This window comes from Protopterus annectens, chromosome 9.part0 (assembly GCF_019279795.1).
Source record: "Protopterus annectens isolate FY-2018-M chromosome 9.part0, PAN1.0, whole genome shotgun sequence".
Taxonomy (NCBI): domain Eukaryota; kingdom Metazoa; phylum Chordata; order Ceratodontiformes; family Protopteridae; genus Protopterus; species Protopterus annectens.
In genome coordinates this window covers 470,379,757-470,404,365 of record NC_056743.1, presented here as the reverse complement: position 1 = coordinate 470,404,365, position 24,609 = coordinate 470,379,757, and the positions used below count along the sequence as shown (strand labels likewise).

The following is a 24,609-nucleotide window of genomic DNA, read 5'->3' as shown; positions in this document are numbered from 1 at the left end:
CTCCTGTCTATCTGATGAATCTGGGCATCTTGAGACAATGTAGCAATTGCCTCATGTACACAGACAACCCTCTCCTCCTACCACCCAACACCACAACCTGTGTGAGATGCACTTATCTAGCCAAACTGGAGGTAAAGCTCTCTCCAACCAAGACTGAACTTGACGGTCAAGAGGAGAAGGTAAACACTTGCACCACACCAACCTCATCACATAGTCCCACTAAACCTACACCACCAAAATCCACACACAGAAATACAAAAACATTCGCAGACGCTCTCAATAATAATCTGCTCAAGCAACAGAGACCTCCAAAGCAGAAATGCAAGCAACCTCCACCCCCAACACAACCCAAATGACACATAGCCCACAGACTCAGTGTGCCAATAAACCACAGGCCATAAGGCAAAACAATGTAGCCAACACACTAGTCATAGGTGACTAAAGTCAGGCACACTGATGTCCCACTCACCAGGCTAAACAAGGAGAAGGTGACTGTCAGCTGCCTGCTGCGTGCCAGGATCTGCCACATAAACCATGCACTCAGGTCACTCCACAACAAGTACAAATATGACTCTGTCACTGTCCATGTTGGTGTGAACGACCTGAGACGTACCTCCCTGGACTACATGAAGAGAGACATGGAAGACCTCTCTGATCTTCTAGCCCAAGCAGGTATGGCCCTAGCCCTGAGTAGCATCCTGCCATCGCCCAGAATGATAACGCAGTACACGGACAAAATGACTGACTTCAACCAATTGGCTAAGATTCTGGTGTCATTATAAGGGGATCCAGTATCTGTCTGCCTGGGACAACATGGTTGACAGACCACAATGCTTTGCCAGAGATGGCCTGCACCTGTTGCCCCTGGGATTCCGGATACTGGCTAAGGCTCTTGCCACCCCTATAGTGCCTTTTTTAGGCAAGATTCAAATGACAAATTCACCACCGTAACAGAACAGGCAAGCAAAACCTGAGGGTAATGCTACTCAATGCTACAAGTCTAAATCTCAAAATGCACTCACTCGAGGCACTCGTTAAAATGGAGAACATCGATATATGTGCAGTGACGGACTCCTGGTTCAAGGCTCTAGAGAGCACCCCCTGCATTACCAGGCTATAACTCATACCACACTTTTCGGCCATCTAACCTGGACCAGAACACCAGAGGTGTGTGTCCACATATTTATCAAGGATATCCACACTTCCAGGCTAGTTGCACAGCATAATGCATCCGAGGTTATCCAAGTGCAGCTAACTCTGGGCAAAACTGCAATCCACTATGCCCCAGGATTCCCACTCCTCTTTTATTGATATACTAGAAAATATTAGGGTTCAAGCAAACACCCTAATGATGGGCGATTTCAACTACCCCACCATTAACTGTGAAAACTACTCATGTACCAACTCCTTCGCTCAACGCTTTCTGGAATTCATAAATTCCATTGCCCTGGATCAATTTATCCACACCCCCACCAGGGCAAAAATATCCTAGACCTAGCCATTAGCAACACGAGCGACTGGTGTTCCACACCGGAAGTCAACTCCTCGTTGGTCAGATCCGACCATAAGCTAATCACCCTAGATATATGCATCCCGACCCCACACTCCCTCATTAAGGAAACCACGGTAAAAATTTCTCCAAAGCCAACTTCATGCTTAAGACAGAAGACACCCATGCAGATGAACAATACAGTTACGACTGCTGAATTCTACACAAATGCACTCTACAACCACTTATGAATGCACAGATTGTGCTATCCCAAACAGAACCAAAACGCTATCCTCCAAAAAAAGGAAGCCAATCTGGTGGTCCCCTGCCATAAACAAACTCTACAACACAAGGAAGAAACTGTTGCAAGAGAGAGTAAGAAGCTGAGATCCCTTAAAAGATCGCCAAAGCTAGCTACGAAAACAAAATTGCCACTGATTCTAAGGGAAACCACAACGCATTCTATGGCTATGTCAAGAATCTCAATGGCAGCACCCAGATCTGCTCTGTTACAACACAACGACACGAAAATTACAGAAGCAACTGATATTGCCAACATCCTGGCAGACAGGTTCAGTGCTAACTTTACCCCCCTCACCCCACCTAAAGGGCCCATATCAATATAGGAAGAATGCAGTCCCTGTAATTACATCTATGCAGTAAAAGCTGCACTCTCTAAAACTAAAAACACAGCATCCATGGGACCAGACAACATCCCAGGTTGCATTTTACATGAACTGGCTCCCCACCTAAGCACCATGTTCAATCATAGTCTCAAGTCAGGCTTTGTGTCCACTGAATGGCGCACAGCAACAGTTATCCCACTCCACAAAGGGAGAGCCACCACTGATCCTGGGAACTATTGCCCTATTAGCCTGACGAGCCTGGTCTGCAAGACTATAGAATATATCATCATGGAAATCATAAACAAAGACATTGGTAACCTCCAAACTCTGGACCTCACCCAGTTTGGGTTTGTGAAAGGCAGATCATGCCTTCTGAACCTGATCAACTTCTTTGAGGCAGTCACCAAAGCCGTAGACGAGGGTAAGGTGGTTCACACAGCCTATGTTGACCTTGCAAAGGCTTTTGACACACCCCCACCCCCATTCTGGGATTATAGCTAAATTCACTAAACTAGGTATAAATCCCTACGTCACAAGATGGGTTGCCAACTGACTCACTGACAGAACCCACACTGCAAAAGTTGCAAACTCCAAATCTGACTTCAAACTAGTGACAAGTGGAGTACTACAGGGTTCAGTCCTGGGAGCTCTCCTGTTTGGTATCTACTTCTCTGAAGTACAGGCCAGGACAGAAGGCCTCTGGCTAACTAAGTTTGCAGATGACTGCAAACTAGGAGCCACAGGACATCCTACAGAAGGGCCTCACTGAGACAGATTAATGGTGTCAGAAGGCATGGCCTCAAGCTCAATGCCAAAAAGTGCACTGTCATACCCTTTGGTAAAAACTCTGTACCCATGAACTACCACATAAACGGCAGTCTACTTAATGCTGAGTGTGTGATAAGAGACCTTGGGACCCAGGTGGATAGTAGTCTCTCCTTTGATAATCACATCGCCACAGGAAATCCTTCTAAGTGGCACACCTCATCACAAAAGGGTTCTCATCCAGGAAAAAAAAGAGAGGTCATTGTTCCCCTCTACTCGGCACTCATTAGACCCATTATAGAGTACAATGGCCCCTTTTGGAAAGTACCTCACAAGACATCTGCAGCAGCTGGAAAAGCCACAGAAGTACCTCACAAAGAGGGTTACTGGCCTCAAACACATGCCCTACACTGACCGTCTCAAAAAACTCCAGCTTTGCTCCGTAGCATATCGCCTACTCTGAGGAGATCTCTGCCTAGCATATAAAGCTATGTTAAACTTGCTATTGTGGGGGCTGTGCCCCCCCTAAATATATATTCCAACTCCGAGGTCGCATTACAGTGAGGAAAGGGCAAATATTCCAATCCTCACTGTACTGCGACCCCCAAAAAACAAGTTCATTCTCGTGCATTTTTGCTCATATGAGCGTTCGACATTCTTACCATTCGATATGGTAATATAGACCCAAACTGCTATAAACCTCAGAATACTGACAAGGAAGCATGACTCCTGAGATATTCTGAACTGTACGTCTCCTGCAACATTTCCCACACACTAGTACAAATGCATCGGTAGGCAGTCTCCTATGGAGTTAAACTCATTAAGGGGTTACCTACCTTGTGGTTGGAAGGGTTCAGCCACCAGGCCAGATGTAAAGGACATGTTCTAGACACAGGTACGAAAAGGGATACAAAGTGTTGGGGACCAATGGACATAGACTTATTACTGCAAAACTCATATGTGGAGCCCTGTATCCATGGAGAAAACAGCATTGCCATTAACCCTAAAAGACAAACCATGTGATACAGTGACAGCAAACTTGGACAAAAAAGGTCAGATAAACCTCAACACCAAGAGAAAACCTAATGAATGTTATGACCTAAAAAAGTTTATCTGTTGCTTATGAAGGAGAGGTTGAACAAATGTCTCATCTGACAAGTGACAAGTCTGTGACAGAACAGCAAGGAGCCAAACAAAAAATCTTAGATGCTTGCAGCTTGAAGTAAGCTGCTATGACAAACATGCATTTGGAGAACATTCTGGAGGCAAAGGAAATCCCAAACTTAAGATTTAGGATACAGCAGTTAATTTCATTCATACTCAGAAGTGCAATAACCTTCTGGACTCTTCGGCAATCTTGGTGTCGAGTTAAGCATCTTGGTGGTCCAAAGAGCATATCCAATCTTCTATGGAAAAAAATGGAAGGCTGGACTGCACTATAATCAGTGACCATTTAAGCCACCAAGATCTAGAATGGACCAGAGCTCCCTCAAAGAATATAAAACATAGTGCATGTCTCATGTCTGCAAGGACCTCTTGGAAATCTCATTTCTTGAGAAGACTGAACAACTTTTTCCTTGCTAAATACTTCTGATGGCAAGGGTCATCATGCAAGGGTAGAAAAGGTATGGTTAAGTAGCCCTTGGTTAGAATCTCCCTGAAACATGCATCCTTGGAAATATTTCTCCAGGCCTGCAGACAAAGGGAGAATCTCTTTCCAGGTTCCTAAATGGAAAATAGAAAAACAAAGAATATGCACTGCTACAATCTATCTAGTGGTGGGGGTCCTCTTGGAGGTTTCTGGGGGCCTCCTCCAGCAATCTGAGATGACTACTGGCTCTCAGCTGTCTCCTTCTGCTCCTGTGGCTGTTAAGGAAAATAAGGGCCTAGGTGGGTAGCAGGAGATGAAGAGCTCCTTAGGACATGGGGAGACCCATACTGAGCACGGTTACATAAGCTAACAACACAACTTTTAAGATAAGAGATTGAACTGGCAGTCAATGCAAGCTCCGTAGAAAGGGAGTAATATGGGGATATCTAGACGTACATAAAAGTGTACTGAAAAAAAAATGGATCATGTACAACATGCTTGACATGGCACCAGTAACACAGATGCTAGTGTAACAGGCTGAGAAATAAAAAAGATACCACCTGGAAAAATAGCAGAACTCTAATGCCCTGAAACTAAGAAGACAGGCTAGCAATCCAAGTCAAAGAATGCGCTTTTGAGATTTTTAATAGCAACCACCGACTAGTCCTAGTCTATGGTGCAGAATTCAGGATAGTGCCTGAATGGAGGAGGAGAAATAACAGAGGCATCCAGGAAGCAGAAGTAGGAGGAAGATGGACCCAGATGATTACCCAGCAGGAGACTCCAGTGCTGTGGCTGATGACAATTTAACAGGCTAAACTGAAGAGCCCACTGATTACTTCACAATTTATTTGGCAAAGGAAAGCATGACTCCCATTTACTGCAAACTGCACAATAGCGAACCCGTGGGGCTTAGCCACATCTAGGGGAACCCTCAGATGTATGACAACGCACAAATTCTAACATTTCAAAGACAGAAGGCTTCTTTTCTGAGTGATTCTTCTCATACTTTAATGACAAAGCTACAGACATACAAAGATAAAGAGAATGATGTCTATGGCCTGCTGTGCTAAAGGGGTTTTAGTAAAAAGTGAAATCTTCAGATCCTTTCTCCAGCAACACTTGGTTATATTGTTAAATCTTTCATAAACTGAGCACTTTAGAGCACTATGCTGCAGTCCAATACAATAATACAATTTAATGCCTCAAGACAGTTGGATTTTGCCTTTACAGAGAAAAGGCAGGAGGCACAACAATGGAGAGAAATAGCTGGCCTCAGTCCAACAACAAAAAAGAAAAGTATTCTATAGTTGCAGAAAAGGCAGCGCTAACTATATGCAAAGAAGAAGAGTTGAGAAACACAGTTACAAGAAAAAAAAAATACTTGTACATTAAAACTCACTAAAAACCTCTGAAAATGCCAGAATGCAGTTCGGGGCCACTACTTTTACAACCAAACCTTTTCAAAGCAGGAAAGAACTGGAAAGACATGGTGCATAAATAGGAAGGGGTGGAAGGGAATGTAGTCTGGTAAAGTTCATCTGCCAGGGGGTCATAATACTCACCATGCAAGTCCTAAGGACTACTGATGATTCTTACCAGATCCGCTCAAAGCGAAAAGTACCACTTATGACCTCTGCAGGGCTCTCCGCAAATTCTACTCCTTCACTGTTTTACCTCTAATTTATTAAATATGAATTGTGTCTGTCTGAACAACTACTCCATTTTCTTATGTTCATAGTTGAGTACTACACTAACTACCCTTGTGGGCCATTTAAAGCCTAACCAATGTCCCTTTCCAAGGTGAGAATTAAACCATGTACATTTTGAGGTCAGTGTGAGGGAAGCACCTTTTTCATTATACCAACCCCAAATAGTGAAAAATCTCAGCCAACACAACACACAGAAAAGTGCTTTGTGATACAGTAATGTGCAAAAACATATGTAAACTATACCAAGTGTTCTAACAACCATACATGTGCACCTAAACTTAGGTGCAAAAACAGCAGAACCCAAGTAATACTCAAGTGTTACAACTCTGCCATTTTGATTACACACTGCTCTGCTTACCTAATACAATTTAGGTTCATAGGTTTGTACTAAGCTTATCACCAACAAGTCACTGAGAATCTTAGATGCGACACCCTTCAATATTGGCAATACATTAGTTGTTGCTGGTAAGATGCCACACCCTTGAGTACAGGCAGTATATTAGTTACCACTGGTAGGATTATTTTCACATACCCAGTGCTTGAATCTACAGTTTCTCATGCAGTGTTGAAATCTAGTTTTGACAGTAGACAGTTTTCTAATTTGACCTGCAAGTGTTGCTTACTCCCAAGGCAGGGAATGCACTGGGTTAACAACCTGTCACACCTACATTTTTTAAAATGACCTTGCAGTGGAGGTTGAGGTCTTTGACACAAGCTTTAAAACTTCTGGTTCTGTGAAAGTGAACAAGTCGAGAAGGTTGAAAAGTATCTGAAAGGCTAAACAGAAATCACCCCTCAGGAGTCTACATTAGATAGAAGAGGTGGAAAGGGCTTTTACTTTTTCAGGGAAACTTGCACTGTGTAGTCTACAATTCTTCTTTTCTTCTCGGTCCATCTAGCTGTTAAGGAGGACAACAGGTTAAATAAGGGAAGACAACAGAGGAACCAAGACAACATAGCACCGAGAAGAGATATTGCAACTGTTAATACATCTGCAAAGCACGACTAAGACAAACACAGATACTGTACTTAACTTTGATTTTCATCTGTGCTTAACTAGTGCAGATTATGATCATGTAAATAACCCACTTCTCACTTCATTGCTTATGCTGTGAAATATGTAATACACAAGTCTGTGGATGCCCCTCTAAGAGGCCCCATGGCTATTTGGACCACCACTAAATTAACATTACAGTCATCTAAAACTTTGTCACCTATGACTGTCTGTGAACCGATTAAACTTTTCGGTTCAAATATGACGACGACCAAGAATAAGACCTAAACTCATAATTAAAATTTGAATGCAACAGCTTCGCACACCCCAGAACTGAAAAACAAAATAGCGAGGAGCAGGACACATTATTCAAAACCAACCACAGAATGGCTGCATAACACAGAGTACTCAGTACCTCATAGTGATCAAGCAAAAAGTCTACTCACCTCACTTTAAATGAGCAAAACTGTTTGTTTCCAATAACATCCCAAAGAACCTGAAATAAAATACATATATATTTTAAACATACTTTGCATAACAGATACAAATGAAACACAGCTAAATTATTTTATCATTTTTATCACTGGTGACCAACTAAAATGCACCATTAAAATCAGCACATCAAATTACAAAGGCTTGCTTTCAAATCAATATACAAGACACAGATAACTACTGCTGAAGGTGTAGGGCAGTTCTGATATCAATAGGATCAAACAAAAAATTCTACCTTATGACCAACAGTTTCCAGGGTAAAAAGTTTTGGGATTCACATTAGAAGATCGAAAGCCCATAACATTGAAATTCAAAACACTGAGACCAAAATCTTGAAAATTCAAAACACAGAAAACTCAAAACATTGAATCCCATAACATTGAATATACATAGGAAACCAACATTTAATATATGCCAGCACAACTACACACAGAAACCAATAACAAACAAACCATATTACACTTTTCCAGCTATAAGTGGGGGGGGAGCCCCTCTGCACCACCCTAGTGGGGGGCACACCCCCTGCTACTTAAATACATCAACTCTGAGATCACACTACACAGAAGAAAATGGCAAACATAACATTCCGCACTTCATGACTGCCTGTTTAAATTGTAAAAACCTATCCCCCTCTCTTAGAAACACTACCTTCACTGTTAAAACATTACACATTACTATATATTTCTCTGATACTTACCAGAGTTTCACAGGTAACCTCAGTCATGTTCCCTTCTTACTTGCTATACTACAAACATACATCTTAGTGTAGTGTGACCTTGAAGTTGATATACTTAAGTAGCAGGGGGTTGCAGACCCCCTGCATATATTTGAAGAAGTATAATATGGTTTGTTTTTTGTTTCTCTATGTAGTTGTGCTGGAATATAGTACGTTGCTTTTCTATGTTTTTTCAATGTTATGGGATTCAATGTTTTGAGTTTTTAGTGTTTTGAATTTTCAAGATTTTGGTCTCAGTGTTTTGAATTTCAATGTTATGGGGCTTTCGATCTTCTAAAGTGAATCCTAAGTTTTATACTTCCTGTCTGATTTATGCCAACAATTTTATGCAGGATAACATCTCAGACAATAACTACATCAGATTATGTGGGACTGCATCGATAGCTTTGGAAATGTACATGGTGAAAAAAAATGTTGCAAATAAGGTACGTCCTTAATAAACTGAAAAAAATCTACATGCTGTGAATGCATCACAAAAAGTAAAAACTACACCAAGGGGAATCTAGGTAGGAGGCTGTAGAGGGGTTATCTTGTTAAGCCAGAAAACACACTTTTTCCAACAATGAAAATTAAACACTGAACATTTCAATATTTATGCCTGCTTTACTAGCTTAACAATCACACTAGTTTCCAAGAAGATAATTAGAATTTTAAGGTAGTGGAATACAATGAATGCCTTAAAGAATACCATTAATCCCAGTGTCCTGACATGGGTAGCCCATGAAAGCTGCAGCCTTGACTATTTTGAGTTTGTCATATTACATGACTTCTAACTCATATGTCACTGCCACTGCATACGTATTAAATGCTATGACGATGGGTGAGACTGATGCACCACATCTTGGGCGGTTCAAATAAACAAAAATTAAACCTGTAGCTTAATCCTGTACTCACACTCAAATAGCTGAAGTTACAGATATATGTCAACTTACTTCAATGAATGATGACTTACTTCAATGAATGATGACAAACTGGTGACCCCCCCATCTTTCACTGCAGGTACAAAATGTCTGAAAACCATTTCAGAGGAGTACTGCTACACACACTCAAATTTTAATGCATGATGTGCTACGTCTGCTGTTAAACTTTATTTTGGTGTATACTGACATGTCAGCTAGGTCACCCCAGAATATCTTGCAATATTATGTTTCCTGTACTTCCTCCAGGGGCACTGCATTAGATCACTGTTGCTTTAACAGTCAGTATGAACACACAGTGTCACAAAAGATACCACTGATATCATAAACTAATATCTAATGCAATGTTTCCTTAACCCCATCCATATCTGATGTGCTACTGTACCCATGATACTAATGATAACATGGGTCAAAGCAAACATTCATTCTCCGATAACCTGTTTAACAACAATTCAGGTCACAGGGGAGCAGAAGCCTATCCCAGCACTCAATGGACTCAAAATAGTAAAAATCATCATAAATGGAGCACCAGCCCCTTGCTAGATATAGTAAAACACAACATAAACACCTATGGGCAATCTGGAGGATTGCAAAGTTACCTGACACACACATCTCTGGGATCTGGCAAGACATCAGAGCAATATGCAAATGCCCACAAAGGTGCAGACTGAATATACAGATTAAATAAAGGCAAAGATACAGCAATGCAAAACTATGCAACACTGTGCCAGAAAAAATAAATGAAGAACAAAAAGTACAACTGTTGTGCTTCCATTTGTTACAGCATAGTATTAGAATGAAATATACTACACCTTTTATGAATAAGTGATCTATTTGAAAATGGCAGTATATGCATTTTCCTGTGGGTACTATGCTTAAGCCACTGTTTTTTGGGAAGGGGATGCTAGTCTAGAATCACACACTTAAATGAATATGTCAAATTATGTTTTTTTTTTAATTTCACAAATGAAAAGGGATTTGTATTAACTCATTAGTTTTACCACAGTTTACCGGGCTGTACATTAATGGTTCACAAAGCATAAAAAAACTATCAGCTAAACACAATCCAGTGATCTCCGTTGTAACTGCTACCATGAGTTCTTGGCCTTGCACATCAGGTACATCAAGCGAAAATATGCCCTTAGCTGTCCAACCCATAACGAGATTAGCTCCACATTCCAGACTTTCCACATTCTTAAACTGGTTTCTGTGACACCCCCTCTTCTGGGCCAGTGATCAAGGAGCCTGAATCCTCACCACCGACACTGGTGAGGGGCTTTCACTTGAAACAAAAACAGATATACGCAGTATTTACAGGTGCAGATCTCTGCACCAAGCACAATTTCCCCTAAGAGCACACAGGGAACACACTTCAGGCTGGGTTCGCCTCTCAATTCAAGCACCCAGTAAGACTCCCCAATGGCACAGCTGTAGAGTTAAGTCTTCATCCGAGTGTTTCAAGCCAAGACCGCAACCACCCTATCTGCGAAACCAGTGCTCTGCGTCGCTGCTCCAAGTAGCTGATGCACACATTCTTTGAGATTTGATTTTCACACACACATAGGACAGGCTGGCACAGATTAACTGGATCTACTTTAATTAAATGAAAGCGGAATCTGTCGAATACGAATCTGTCGACACGTAAACAGCGAAACATGGAAATGTCGAATGCACTAAATAGCAAAATTGGAAATGTTGAATTGTCATAGTTGGCCCGTCTGCGGTATAGCTCCGTAAGGCAAGTGTGTGATAGTTACGGACCTTAGGGTTAGGGTGCGGGTTAAGGTAAGTGCATAGATAGGTAATGTATGTAAGGTTTAGTGTAGTGTTTTGTTAAGTGTATGTACGTGGAATACTTACTTTGTGTGGGTATAGTTCCGTAGGGTAAGTGTGTGGTAGTTACGGAACTTAGGGTTGGGGAGGGGTTAAGGGTAGTGCATAGACAGTTGTGTATGTGATGTTTAGTGTAGGGTTACAAGTGGGGTTTTGGTGCTTTAATTTAGGGTCAGTAGTAGGGTTTTGGTTAGTGTATGTATGTGTTTTTTGTTGTGTTTGCGTAGGTATGTTACGGGCGGTGGGGTTGGCCGACCATTGCGGTTTTGATGTTTAAATTTTGCGGTTTTGCATGTTTGACGTTATTGCGTTTCGCTGTTTGTGTCTTGGCGGATTCGTATTCCACTGATTCAGCTTTCTTTTAAAGTAGACCCGATTAACCAGCTATGCCCATACTGCTACCAGCCAGCTACTTTAAGGCTCTTAGAAGAATTATACTGAGTAAAATTAATACTAATACAAATGGTAGTGTTTGACCAATACAGCAAGGCTTTCAGGAGTGGCCACAGTGTCACCAGATAAATACAAGTACTCTCAAACGTTAAAATACTCTCTAAAAGACCAGCCACAATGAAAAGTTTAAATCTGTTTAATAATAAATAATAAAAGAACATGAAAATACTAAATATTTACAATAAACACCAGAGTTTCACTCACAAGAAATATTAAAAATAATCAAATCCAAGTAAAAATAAAAAACAGAAGTCCATCTAAAAGTTTAATAAAAATCAACAGGTACAAAGTAACAAAGCAGAGCTTTCGAGCACAAGACTCTTTTTCAATGCATAACAAACAGTGCAAATCTCTTATTTATATAAAAATTCAGATAATATGCATCCAAGATATATATATATATATATATATATATATATATATATATATATACACACACACATACATACACACACACACACACATATATACACACACACACACATATATATATATATATATATATATATATATACACACACACATATACATACATATATATATATATATATATATACACATACATACATACATATATATATAAATGAGTGGTTAAGAGTCAATATTTGAGCACCAGTAGGTTGTATCTTCTTCTTTCGGTTTTTCCCGGTTAGGGGTCGCCACAGCGGAACTCCGGTCCGCCAATGATTGGCAGTAGATTTTTTACGGGTGTCGAGGTGCCAGCTCGACGCCCAACCTTCGGCGAAGGCACTCCCATTCTACGCATGTCTTTCGAATGCGACTCGACCGCAGGGAGGACATGCAGACTCCACACAGAAGGGGCTCCAGCCGAGAATTGAACTGAGTGCCTTCTGCGTGGAGTCTGCATATCCTCCCCGTGGAAGAGTGGCGGTCGAAAAACATGTGCAGAATGGGCGTGCCTTCGCTACAAATTAAGTTTTTTTTTTTTATCTGAGACTAATAATATGGCAGATGATTTTATAAGCAGACGTTTTGATCCTAAGCTTATTGAGCATACTAACGTTTTGATCCTAAGCTTATTGAGCATGCTAAAGAATTACTTAAAAAAGCGAGAGGCATGGTTTAGCTAGACCCCATTTATATACTTAGGCTTGTGAAGCTTGTACCAATAGTAATAATATTTATAGTGTTGGATATACAATGAATTATAATACACATACGACTTTGATTAAAGCAAGTTATTGAAAAAAATTGGAGTATATTAAGTTCTAATCCTGAGATGTTTAATATCACAGGTGCCAGACCATAGTTTGTATACAAGAAAGAAAAGAATTTAAAACAATTTTTATGTTATAAAGATTTATGTAAAGACAAAAAGAAAAAAAAAACTGTAAATAAGATGAAACCTGGCACCATTCCTTGTTATAATAGTATTTATTGTAAGGAAATCAATACTGAGTTGTATTTTGAACATCCAATAAGTCATAAGACATTTATGTTTAAAGCATCAGGTACATGCTGCACTCCATATGTGGTCTATTTTGCTAACTACTCTGTGTGAATGTTTTTATACAAGAAAGACCAATATGAAGCTAAAAAAGAAAATATGTGCAGACATCTCTGATATTTGGACAGGTACTGAGACTAATGCCTTGGTTCATACATACATAGGTGTGTACTAGACTAATGGCCCTGGGGCCTTTGCAAGCCTAGCCACAGGATTACCTGGCATAGTGCCATCCGACCTTAGCCCCCAGTGCCTCTGTCGAGTACAGCCACTGGTGTTATCCCCAGGGTAAATTTTCTGTTTCCCATCCACTCATCAAGATTTCTCTTGAAGAGGGTCAGCGAGGTGCTCTGCTTGACATGTATGGGAAATCTGTTCCATAGCATGGGCAGTCTCTGGGTTATGAACCTGTCCCTCCAGCATATTCTGTTAATTGTGGTAATGAGGTTGAGGTCTCTGGAGCGTGTGGTAAGGAGGGATTGGGATGTCTTTAGATGTAGCATTTCTAACAGAGCTGGGTCAGACACGGCTTTCTAAGTCAAGCAGAGATCACCTCTAAGAAGGCGATTTGAGACGGAGAATAGTTGGAGTTTTTTTGAGTCTGTCCATATAGGACAAGTGTTTAAGGCCTAGGATCCTCTTTGTGAGGTACTTTCATGGCCTCTCCAGTTGTTGCAAGTGTCTAGTGAGGTACATGCCAAATGGGGCATTGTACTCATTCTTCCTGGAAGCAAAACCCTTAGAAATGAGATGTGCCACATAGGACGTCTTTCTGACCACAGTGGCAATGTGGTGATCAAAAGAGAGGTTGCGGTCGACCTGTGTTCCCAGATCTCTTATAACGTCTTCTGTGTTCAGTGGACTACCATCAATGTGGTAATTCATGGGAACCGGGTTTTTCCCCCAAAGGGGATGATGACACATTTTTTTTGGCATTGGACTTAAGGTCACGGTTCTAACATCAGTCATTTGTCACAGTAAGGCTTTTCTGTAGGCTGTCAACATCACTTGGGGAGTTAATAAAATCTCCCAACTTGCAATTGTCTGCGAACTTTGTCAGCCAGAGTCCCTTCGTGTTTGCCTGGACTTCAGAGAAGTAGAAAAAAAACAGGAGAGGAACCAGGACCGAACCCTGCGAGACTCCACTCGTGACTGATCAGCAGTCTGACTTGGAGTCAGCTACTTTCACACTGTGGGTTCTATCTGTGAGCCAGTTAGCAAACCACCTAGTGATATAGGGGTTGATGCCAATCTTAGTGAGTTTTTCTAGGATTCCTGAGTGGGGAATGGTATCAAAAGCCTTGACCAGATCAAGGTAGGTTGTATGACCCACCTTGCCTTCATCCACAGCTCAGCCTCTGGTGACTGACTCAAAGAAGTCGACTAAGTTGAGCAGGCATGATCTAACCCTTCACAAAACCAAACTGTGTGGGATCCAGAGTTTTGGAAATTCCCTATATCCTTGTTTATTACGTCCATGATGATGCGTTCCATAGCTTTGCATATCAGACTCGTCAGGCTAATGGGGCAATAGTTCCCAGGGTCTGTAGTCTCTCCACCTTTGTGGAGAGGAATGACTGTAGAAGTGTGTCATTCGGCAGGGACAAAACCTGAGGTGAGGCTGTGATTGAACAGGGCACACAGGTGAGGTGCCAGTTCACTCTGTAGTTCATGTAAAACACAACCAGGGATATTATTTGTTCCCACAAAAGCTGTATTCTTGGCCTTGGACAGTGCTGTTTTAACTTGTGCGGCAATAATAGTGGGTGCCTGGCAATCTACTGGTATTTTGATTGGTCCTTTGGGGGGGTAAAGTTGGCACTGAATCTATCGGCCAGTATACTGGCAATATCTTTTGGCTTGGTATAGGAGGTACCATTGTGCAGTAGCTCAGAGCAAATCTGGGTGTTGCCATGGAGATTCTTTACATAACTATAGAAGGACTTGTGGTTGTTTTTACTATCTGCTGCAATTCTATTTTCATATCCAGCTTTAGAGGATTTGATGAGGGATCCCAACTTTTTGTTGAGGCAGATAAGGCAGTTTTTCCAGTCGTGGGACTTCACCTTATTCCGCATCAGTTTCCTTCTTCTGTTGCAGAGTTTATTTATGGCAGGAGACCACCAGATTCACTTCCTTTTTTGGAGGAGAGTGTCTTGGTTCTACTGGGTATGGCGAGATCCATGCATTTGTGTACGTGTTAATACAGTGCACTGGTGTATGATTCTGCAGTCATGCAACTATTCTCCATTTGCATGGGTGCCGTGAAGTTAGCCACCTCTTGTTTTTAGGATCCCAAAGTTAGCTTTGGAGAAGTTTTTCATGGTGGTTACCTCTGCTGGGGGTGGGGGTGGGAGGGATGTAGATTTCCAAGGTGATTAGTTTGCGGTCGGATCTAATCAGGGAGGAGCTGACTATTGGTCTAGAGCAACGGTCGCCAATGTTAGTAATGACCAGGTCAAGGATGTTGCTACCTCAAGTGGGGGTAAAAACGAGCTGGTCCAGGGTACTGGAATCAATGAACTCCAGGAAACGTTGGGCAAGTGTATTGGTACATGAGTAGTTTACCCGGTTAGTGAAGGGGTAGTTGAGGTTGCCTGGTAAGAGTGTTAGGCTGGACCCTAACATTCTCCAGGATGCTTAGGAATGTGGCGTGCGAGTTTTAGGACATGCAGTCAAGAACATAATTTTAAGTTTAGCATATTGCAAAATACATTTCCAGATGCATGTGGTAGAGACCTAGTAACTAAAACTGAGTTGATAGAATACAAATGGGTTAATTTTTTAGGGCTGACAAACTACTAGGGCTTAATTCTAGTAATAGTGTAAAACCAATACTAAAAGTGAAACATGATGTTTTTTGATTCTATAAGTAATTTGAGACTCTTGTATATATTTTAAGTTTTAAGGCCATGTGTTTTAAGTTCACACGTTTGTCACATGACTTCTCATTTATTTTATTGGCTGTTTTATATAAATTAGAGATTTGCACTGTGTTTTTTATTTTTACTTGAAATAGTAAAAATATCACAGATGGATAGATTCACACAGATACAGAAAAACAATACTTAACTAATCTCCCTATATTTTCCTGACTGGTCTAAAGAATTACTGTTTCCTATGTACTTAATAAAGCATGGCAAGATGAAGTAGGTGAGGGGCCCTTCTCTGTCATGTTTCAAAAACAGAATACTGTCTCGTCTAGTATTAAAATATAAAATTCTGTGCTGGATCACAGAAAGACATCACAAACATCTGGTCATCTGACTCTGGTTCCCACACTGACCAGAATCTAGCACCTATGTATCATAACACAGACACACACACACACAGCTTTGCTACGATGTGTTATAGCATTTGGAAGCTATATTTCCAAACTTCCACACACAGACATTTTAATTCTGGCTGCAATCAGAACTGTACGATACAATCTTTACGGCCTAAACCAGGTAATTTAATTTCAAAGTTAGCTGGACTGAGATTATCCTCTTGTCTACCAGTATCCTCTGTTACAATATAGTCCTTTCAACAGTTACAACACAATCTGAAATGCATGTTTCATTTGTGTCTAACAGGACCCTCTGTTGGCACATTTTTTAACACAAGCAGCTTTACAAATACATTTTCAAACACATGCATCTATACAAATCAGTGTGCCATACAAACGACATATAATTCTTTACAAAACTCCAGCTAGCTATGCTGGAATATGTTACACATCCATTGCCTTTCTTCTCCTGGTATAGCTGGTAGTAACCTCACATCATCACAGTTTCCTCTAGACAATTTCTAGTTTATTTTATAAGCATTTTAAATACAATACCCAAGATTATATAAATTAACTAGAATTCAACTAATTTAATAATGTTTTATATGTTTTTATGGGAAAAGTATTTTTTAAATATAAAAAATTGGCAGCAGTTATCAGCTGTTAATTGTAACCTACATTCAGCTGTAAAAAATAATTAACAATTAATAGTTTTTTGTGGGAAATAATGTATGTAAAAATACAAGATAGTTGGCAGCTCCATCAACTGATTTATAGTTGAAGATAGAGAGCAATTAAAGTGACAATTTACACTAACAATTGATTAGATTTTATAATTAGGTCTAAATATTTTAAGTTTTTAAGGATGTAATTATAATTAAATATCCATTTATTGTTTTTCCTCCAAGTCTTCTATTACTACTATTGTATTACTACTGTTGAAGCACAAGTTAGACATGCAAACAAAAATAGTAAAACCCTCAATATTTAAAATCATTAAGATTACATATTAATTTATATTAAGGATGATTAGATATCCATTTGCTGATAATGTTTTTATTAATGTTCTTAATTACAATGTACTGAATATCCTTTGAAATGCAGACAGAGTCTAACTGCATCAGCAAGTGGCTCTATGACTAATATTGTCAGTGTCTCACCATGTTGCACTTTTTTTGGTGCTGCCAGATCAGAGGACTGTGGGTTTTCTGAACCAGGTATTGCATTCATTAGGTACAATCCTTTGAAGGGATAAGCTGAGGTTCTATCTACCCGAGCTGGTTGGTGTAAAAGATCCCACAACACTTGGTGAGTATATTTTTTAATATAGTAAAAACCGAAAATGTACAAAATTCTATTTCAATAGGACTCAACTTCCCCCTCCTTTACAAGACCAGGAATAATAAAATTCTAACTTGCACACAAGTATCTATATAACAGCAGTTTCATCAGTTATTTTAAATATATAACACAGCATCTTTCTCCTTAATAAACACATTATCCTTTCATCAATATTCCTACAAAAAAAATAAAAACAGTCCTCATAACAATCTAGTATAACACACCATTTTCATTTCATACAGTCCTTCAAAATAACAGACTCCATTACAATCTAATTTCTGGGCATTCTGCTGAAGTTTGCCATGTCTCAATTCCAGCAGAGTTCATATTATCAGAAAACCTCTCAACTTTTTGTTTGTATTTCTTGCAAGCTTTTAAAATGCAAGAATACATTCTCCAAAAGAACTCCCACAACTTAGTACGGTTACCATTCTATTCCCTACGGTCTAATTTAGACTAACCTTTTTCCATGTAGTATGAAAAAAAATATACAACAGATATATAACAAAGTACGAAGTACAATGATATGATCATGCATAACTTTCCGTATTTTACTCTTGCATACAGTTCTCTACATTTAAATTCATTAAACCAAAGTTCCAAAAAACGGCATTTCTAGCAGCCACTGCCCCTAAAACAGACTGTAAATCTGTGGCTATGTTCTCCAGATAAGACATCAATAACCAGAATAAAACACACTACTAAAACCCTCCATCATCTTACTACAAGAAGCAGCTTTGTGGGGTTCAAATGGGATCCCCAAATACCTTTAAAATAAATTCAAATGCTTCACAAAGAAAATACACCCCAATAAAATATTTCAACTGGCCTAAAATAAACTCGTTTAATAAGACTCTTTATACTCGCACCGTACTTCTACAATCTTAACAGTTAAAAACACATTTCATTGTCCAAAAAACTGAAAAAGTCACTTCAAAATTCACTTCCCAAACTGTTGTACTATCTCTTATGAACTATCGCCTATAGTTTCACCAACAAAAATATGTAACTCATACTTTCGTTCATTCAAGACTGAAAACGTACAGTTGTGTAAGCTGAACTTACACTAACACATTTGAAGGATTCCTGCTGCAGCAGTGATCAGTACAATGAACATCATAACATTCCTGTTCACAGGTACAATCATTTCTTGTATTTGCTTGACACTGTCAATTATTAATACCATATCATATGCATAACATACTGTTCTTTGGAATGTTTATGATTACATATGGTTTCCAATTATAATGCTGTAAACTACATAAACTGATATAATTTTGGTCATATGCACTTCAAACAATTAAGAACTTGGAAACTCATATTTAATACATTACTAACTTACATTACAATACTATGCATGCATTACCAATACAAGTTAAAAAGATGAATTCTTAATAAAAAAAATAAATAAAATAAAAAAAATTAAAGGGCCTAAATCATAAAAACTATGCAGACCATCCTAAAGCCTTGTCCTTTTTCTCAGGGTCATACAAGCTACTGAGAGCTGACCTCTGCCTTGCATACAGAGCTTCAAAAGACCCTACTTTGTCAGACCTATTACAAATTCACATGTGCAAGGGAACTCCTCTTTTACAAAATAAACAAAACATGACAGAGGGATAGGTACATATCAGAGTACCACTTCTGTAGAACAATCTTCCACTCCACATAAAGTACTTCTCTTACTCTTTTCAAACGTAATTTGGATGAATGGATGGGTAACCACAAAATTCACCCCCGATTTAGCACTGCTGTCATTCATGGACAGGGGAAATGTGCAAGTAAATCTGCATATCTTTGCTTGGCCAATTCATACACAAAACATAAGGGTCAGAAACTACCATAGGAATGTAAAGTTGGGTTTCTTAAGATATTCACAGATCAACAGCCTACTAGGTACCAATAAACCTATAGTCTTTTTTCCATTTTAAAGCCTTCACACCACAGTAACTAGGAACCATAAAAAGGCCTCATTGTAAATGATCCTTCCATAACGCTTCCCAACAACTTTTATATTCAGGAAGGAAGTGAAGACTAACATTTTTTTAACATATTCCTTATCCACAGCTAACTGTGCCTTTCCTGGCTATAATACATGAGCACTAATCCAGGCATTCAATTGTATTTATTACTGCTTGGTAGTAGCTTGATTAAAGTGTAGCTATCATTCTAAGTCTTTTGGATTAAGCACTTGGGCTTCAGACCAGTTGTTTTACATTAGGACGGTTTGTGGCCTGCACTGTGGTGGCAGGACAGGTAGCTTACATCCTTCTAAGTAGGGAACTGCTGACTGAAGGCTCAGTGTCCGTTATTCTAAAAGTGTAGTAGTTCTGGTTTAAGCACTTGGGCTTCAGGCCAGTTATTTTACATTAAGAAGGTTCGTGGTCTGCACTCTTGTGGGAGGAGAGGCTGGACTCTGCCCTTCTGAGCTGGGAATTTTTGGTTAAAGGCTTATAGTGCCTGCATATTTGAATGGTTTCTTAATGAAATTGGTACACCTTGTTTGCTGTAGCATAGACTAGATCCAGGCCTGCTGAATCTAGCTTTGTTTGTATGCTTGTTGTTTGTTTGCTTGTTATTTCTCTGAAATGCTAATTCCACCTAAAATGCGGCTTTTCAGCGCTTCTGTGGATCCCTAGTGATATCTGCATTGCTTACTGTACTTATTTCCTTGTTTAACTTGAAAGAAAGTGACTGTTTGTCGTTTTTGCATTTAAGTTACCTGGCACTTGCTCACCAAGTCAGCACCAAAAAATTAAAAGCACTACACCCTCACAAACTCCCCTTGAGTACCTTGTTCCCCATTGGCCCTTTTTTCCCCAATTAAAAAGGAATTCCCAATACTATTCTAGCATGTCCAAAGGTCAGTTGTCAATCTCCTCTCTGGTCCAGCTGGTGAATCTGGGAATCTTGAGGCAATGTTAAAACCCTCTCCTCCTCCCAACAAATTCCAACACATGTGAGAGATGCAACCATATAGCCAAACTGGAGGCTAAGCTCTCTCAATTCAGTACTGGCGTAACCAGTCAGGAGGAGAAGGAAACCACACTCACTACAATTCCAGTTTCACATAGACCTACCACGACAGCAAACCAAAGACAAACACACAAAAACATACTCGGAGGCTCTAAATAAAAATCTGCCTAAGCAGCAGTGACCTCCAAAGTAGACACCGAAGCAACCGCTACCCCAAAACAAAACACGTGCAACACATAGCTCACAAAGCCAGTGTGCCGAACAGTCACAGCCCTTAAGGCTAAACAACACACCTGATACCTATAGTGACTATCGTCAGGCACACTGACGTCCCGCTCACCAGGCTGAACAAGAAGGTCATGGTGAGCTGTCGGGCGCTAGGATCCGCCACATAACACAAGCACTCAGGTCACTCCAAGGCAAGTACAAATATGACTCAGTCATTGTCCATGCTGGTGTGAATGACCTGAGACGTACCTCCCTGGACTACATGAAGAGAGACATAGAGGAGCTCTCTGAGCATGTAGCTATGATCAATTTCAACAATTGGCTTAAGTATTGGTGTCATTCAAAGGGGATCCAATGCCTGTCAGCCTGGGATAACATGCTCGACAAGCCACGATGCTTCGCTAGGGACGGTTTGCACCTGTCACCCCTGGGCTTTCGGATATTGGCAAAGGCTCTTGCTACCCCCATAGTGCCTTTTTTAGGCAAGGCTCAAAAGACAAACCCACCTCCATAGGTATCACAAGGGATAAGAAACTAAGTGTAATGCTACTCAACGCCAGAAGTCTAAACCTCAAGATGCACACAAGAAATAGTTTCAGGGTTGTGTCTGGGAGGTCTATGCTGAGGTAGCTTTAAAATAACCTTTTCCTAGAATCTGAGTATTCTTGGCCTTGCCATTTGAAGTGTTCCCTCATGGAATGAAGTGTTTCTCCACATCAGAATCCTCGAGGACTGCAACCCTAGGCCTCTTGACAGAAGGCAAAGAAATAAGGTCCTTTTGAGAACCAGAAGTGGATCCCAGAGAAACAGATGAGACTTAGCCTGTTTGGCAGCCGACATAGACACTGCATGATAACAGAAATCTTCCCAAAATAATCCATTGAAAGAAGCATTGAAGACTTGCAAGAAAGACTGCCTGAGGCAGGAACCTGGACTGCAACTGCATCCTTGCATGGAGATCATCGATATCTGTGCAGTAACAGAAACCTGGTTCAAGGCTCCCGAGAGCACCCCAAGCACTACCAGGTTATACCTCATACCATGCTTTTCGGCCCCCAAACGTGGGCCGAACCACAAAAGGGGGAGTATCAATATTCGTCAAAGATACCCACACCTCCAGGTTGGTGGCACAGCATGACGCATCACAGACTATCCATGTGCAACTAACAGTGGGTAAAACTGCCTTCCAGTTTATAGCCTGCTACAGACCATCCTCCCAAACCCAGGAACCCCACTCTGCCTTCCTGAGAACACTGGAAAATATGAAGGTCTCTCCAAACACCATTATATTGGGCGACTTCAACTACCCAAACAGACTGGGAGCATTACTCTAGCTCCAACACCCTAGCCCAAAGGTTCCTAGAATTTATAAACTCAAATGCTATGGAACAACTTGTTACCACTCCCACAAGAGGGGAAAACATACTGGACCTGATCATCACCAACATGGGGACTTTATGCTCCAGACCAGAAGTGTATCCCTCACTGGTAGGATCAGACCATAAACTAATCTCACTGGATATTCACATCCCGACCCCACCCCCTGCCCAGAAAACCACAGTGAAAAACTTATCTAAAGCAAATTTCACACTCCTCAAAACCAAGGTGGAATCCTTCAAAGCCCCCAGGCCTGTGAAAAATACATCCCAGACCGCAGAATCCTTTATAAACGCATTCTATGAACACCTTCAGGAATGCATGGATCATGCAATCCCAAATAAAACCAAGACCCAATCCTCCAAAGGCAGACGTCCTGTCTGGTGGACCCCAGCCATAAACAAACTATACAATAGAAGGAGGAAGCTACTACATGAGAGAGAAAAATCCCAAAAAGGGAAGGCATCTCTGATCAGTATTAGCAAAAAACTACGGGCACTCATAAAATCGTCTAAGGCCAGCTTAGAGAGAAAAATTGCACAGGACACTAAGAATGATCACAAGGCTTTCTTTAGTTATGTTAGGAACCTGGGTGGGAATTCCCAGATATGCTCAGAATTAGTCCAAAATGACAAAAATACACCAAACCCACAGACATTGCCAACATCCTAGCTGACAGGTTCAGCGCAAACTCCCCCCCCTCCCCACCAAAAGGGCAAATATCTATCCCAGCAGAGTGATGTCCCCCTGACATCTCAGATGCTCAGGTAAGAGCCGCCCTCTCCAAAGCAAAAAACACAGCATCAATGGGACCAGACGGTGTCCCGGGCTGCATCCTACATGAACTCCAAGAAGAGCTAAACCCAAACATAAAACTACTGTTCAATCTCAGCCTTACTACAGGATATGTACCCAAAGAGTGGCATACAGCAACAGTGGTCCCTCTCCACAAAGGTGGTGCCTCAATGGATCCTGGAAACTATCGCCCCATAAGCCTGACTAGCTTGGTCTGCAAAGCTATGGAAAGGATCATCATGGACCTCATAAATAAAGATATTGGGGACCTACAGACACTGGATCCTACCCAGTTCGGCTTTGTTAAGGGCAGATCCTGCCTCTTAAACCTGGTCGATGTCTTTGAAACAGTCACCAAGGCAATTGACGAGGGGAAGGTGGTCCACACAACCTACCTGGACCTCGCAAAAGCCTTCGATACAATACCACACTCGGGCATTATAGATAAGCTCACCAGCTTAAATATAAACCCCTAGGTCACTAGATGGGTTGCAAACTGGCTCAAGAACAGAACCCACATGGTTAGAATTGCTGGAGCCATGTCAGATTCCAAACCAGTTACAAGTGGCATCCCACAAGGCTCAGTCCTGGGACCTCTCTTGTTCGGTATATATTTCTTGGAGGTACAGGCCAACACGGAAGGACTGTGGCTGACCAAGTTCGCAGATGACTGCAAACTGGGCGCCATAATAGACTCTCCAGCCGACACAAGCATCCTCCAAAAGAGCGTCATAGAAACAGACAACTGGTGCCAGAGCCATGGCCTCAAGCTAAACGTCAAAAAGTGTATAGTCATCCCCTTTGGCAAAAACAAAGTGCCCACAAATTACCACATAGGTGGTAATCCATTAAGTACAGAAGTAGTATTTAGGGACCTGGGGATCCAAGTTGATAGCAATCTCTCATTTGACAACCACGTGGCCAAAGTGGTTAGAAAAACATTTTATATAGCCCACCTAATCATGAAGAGATTCACATCTAGATCAGGGGAGGTCATCGTGCCTCTTTACTCATCCCTCATCAGACCCATAATTGAGTACAATGCCCCGTTTGGGATGTACCTTACCAGACACCTGCAGCAACTGGAAAGACCCCAAAAGTACCTCACCAAGAGGATCAAAGGGCTCAAACAGATGCCATATGCTGCCCGGTTAAAGAAACTCCAGCTCTACTCAGTGGCATACCGCCTGCTCAGAGGCGATCTGTGCCTGACGTATAAAGCCATGTCCAACCGGAATTAATGGACATGCTGCACCTCAGAAAATCCAAATCCCATCGAGCTACGTGCTCGAGAGACTTGAACCTCAGCACTGAAATAAATAGGACATGCTAGAGGGACAGATTCATAACCCAGGGGCTCCCTTCACTCTGGAATAAAATCCCAGTCCAGGTTAGGCAGAGTCCCTCATTGACTCTCTTCAAGAGGAATCTTGATGAGTGGATGGGAGATCGTAGGGTAAGGGTATCACTTCTGTGTCACTGTTAGACAGAGGCACAGTATACTAACCTCGAAAAAGGACATATCAGAATTAATTTAAAATGGATGGC

At 40.9% G+C, this 24,609-nt stretch overlaps 1 protein-coding gene across 2 annotated transcripts in view; it reads right to left on the bottom strand.

Annotated features, from left to right (window-relative positions):
• Positions 1 to 24,609, bottom strand: part of MAK16 (MAK16 homolog) — a 1,440,501-nt gene that overhangs the window by 311,839 nt on the left and 1,104,053 nt on the right. The window contains exon 2 of one of the 2 annotated variants that reach the window (XM_044083007.1): positions 7,624 to 7,673. The exons of the other annotated variant lie outside the window; for it this stretch is intronic. Within the exon in view, the coding sequence (XP_043938942.1) occupies positions 7,624 to 7,673 (50 nt within the window). The remainder of the gene's footprint in view (positions 1 to 7,623; positions 7,674 to 24,609) is intronic. 2 annotated transcript variants of the gene reach the window in all.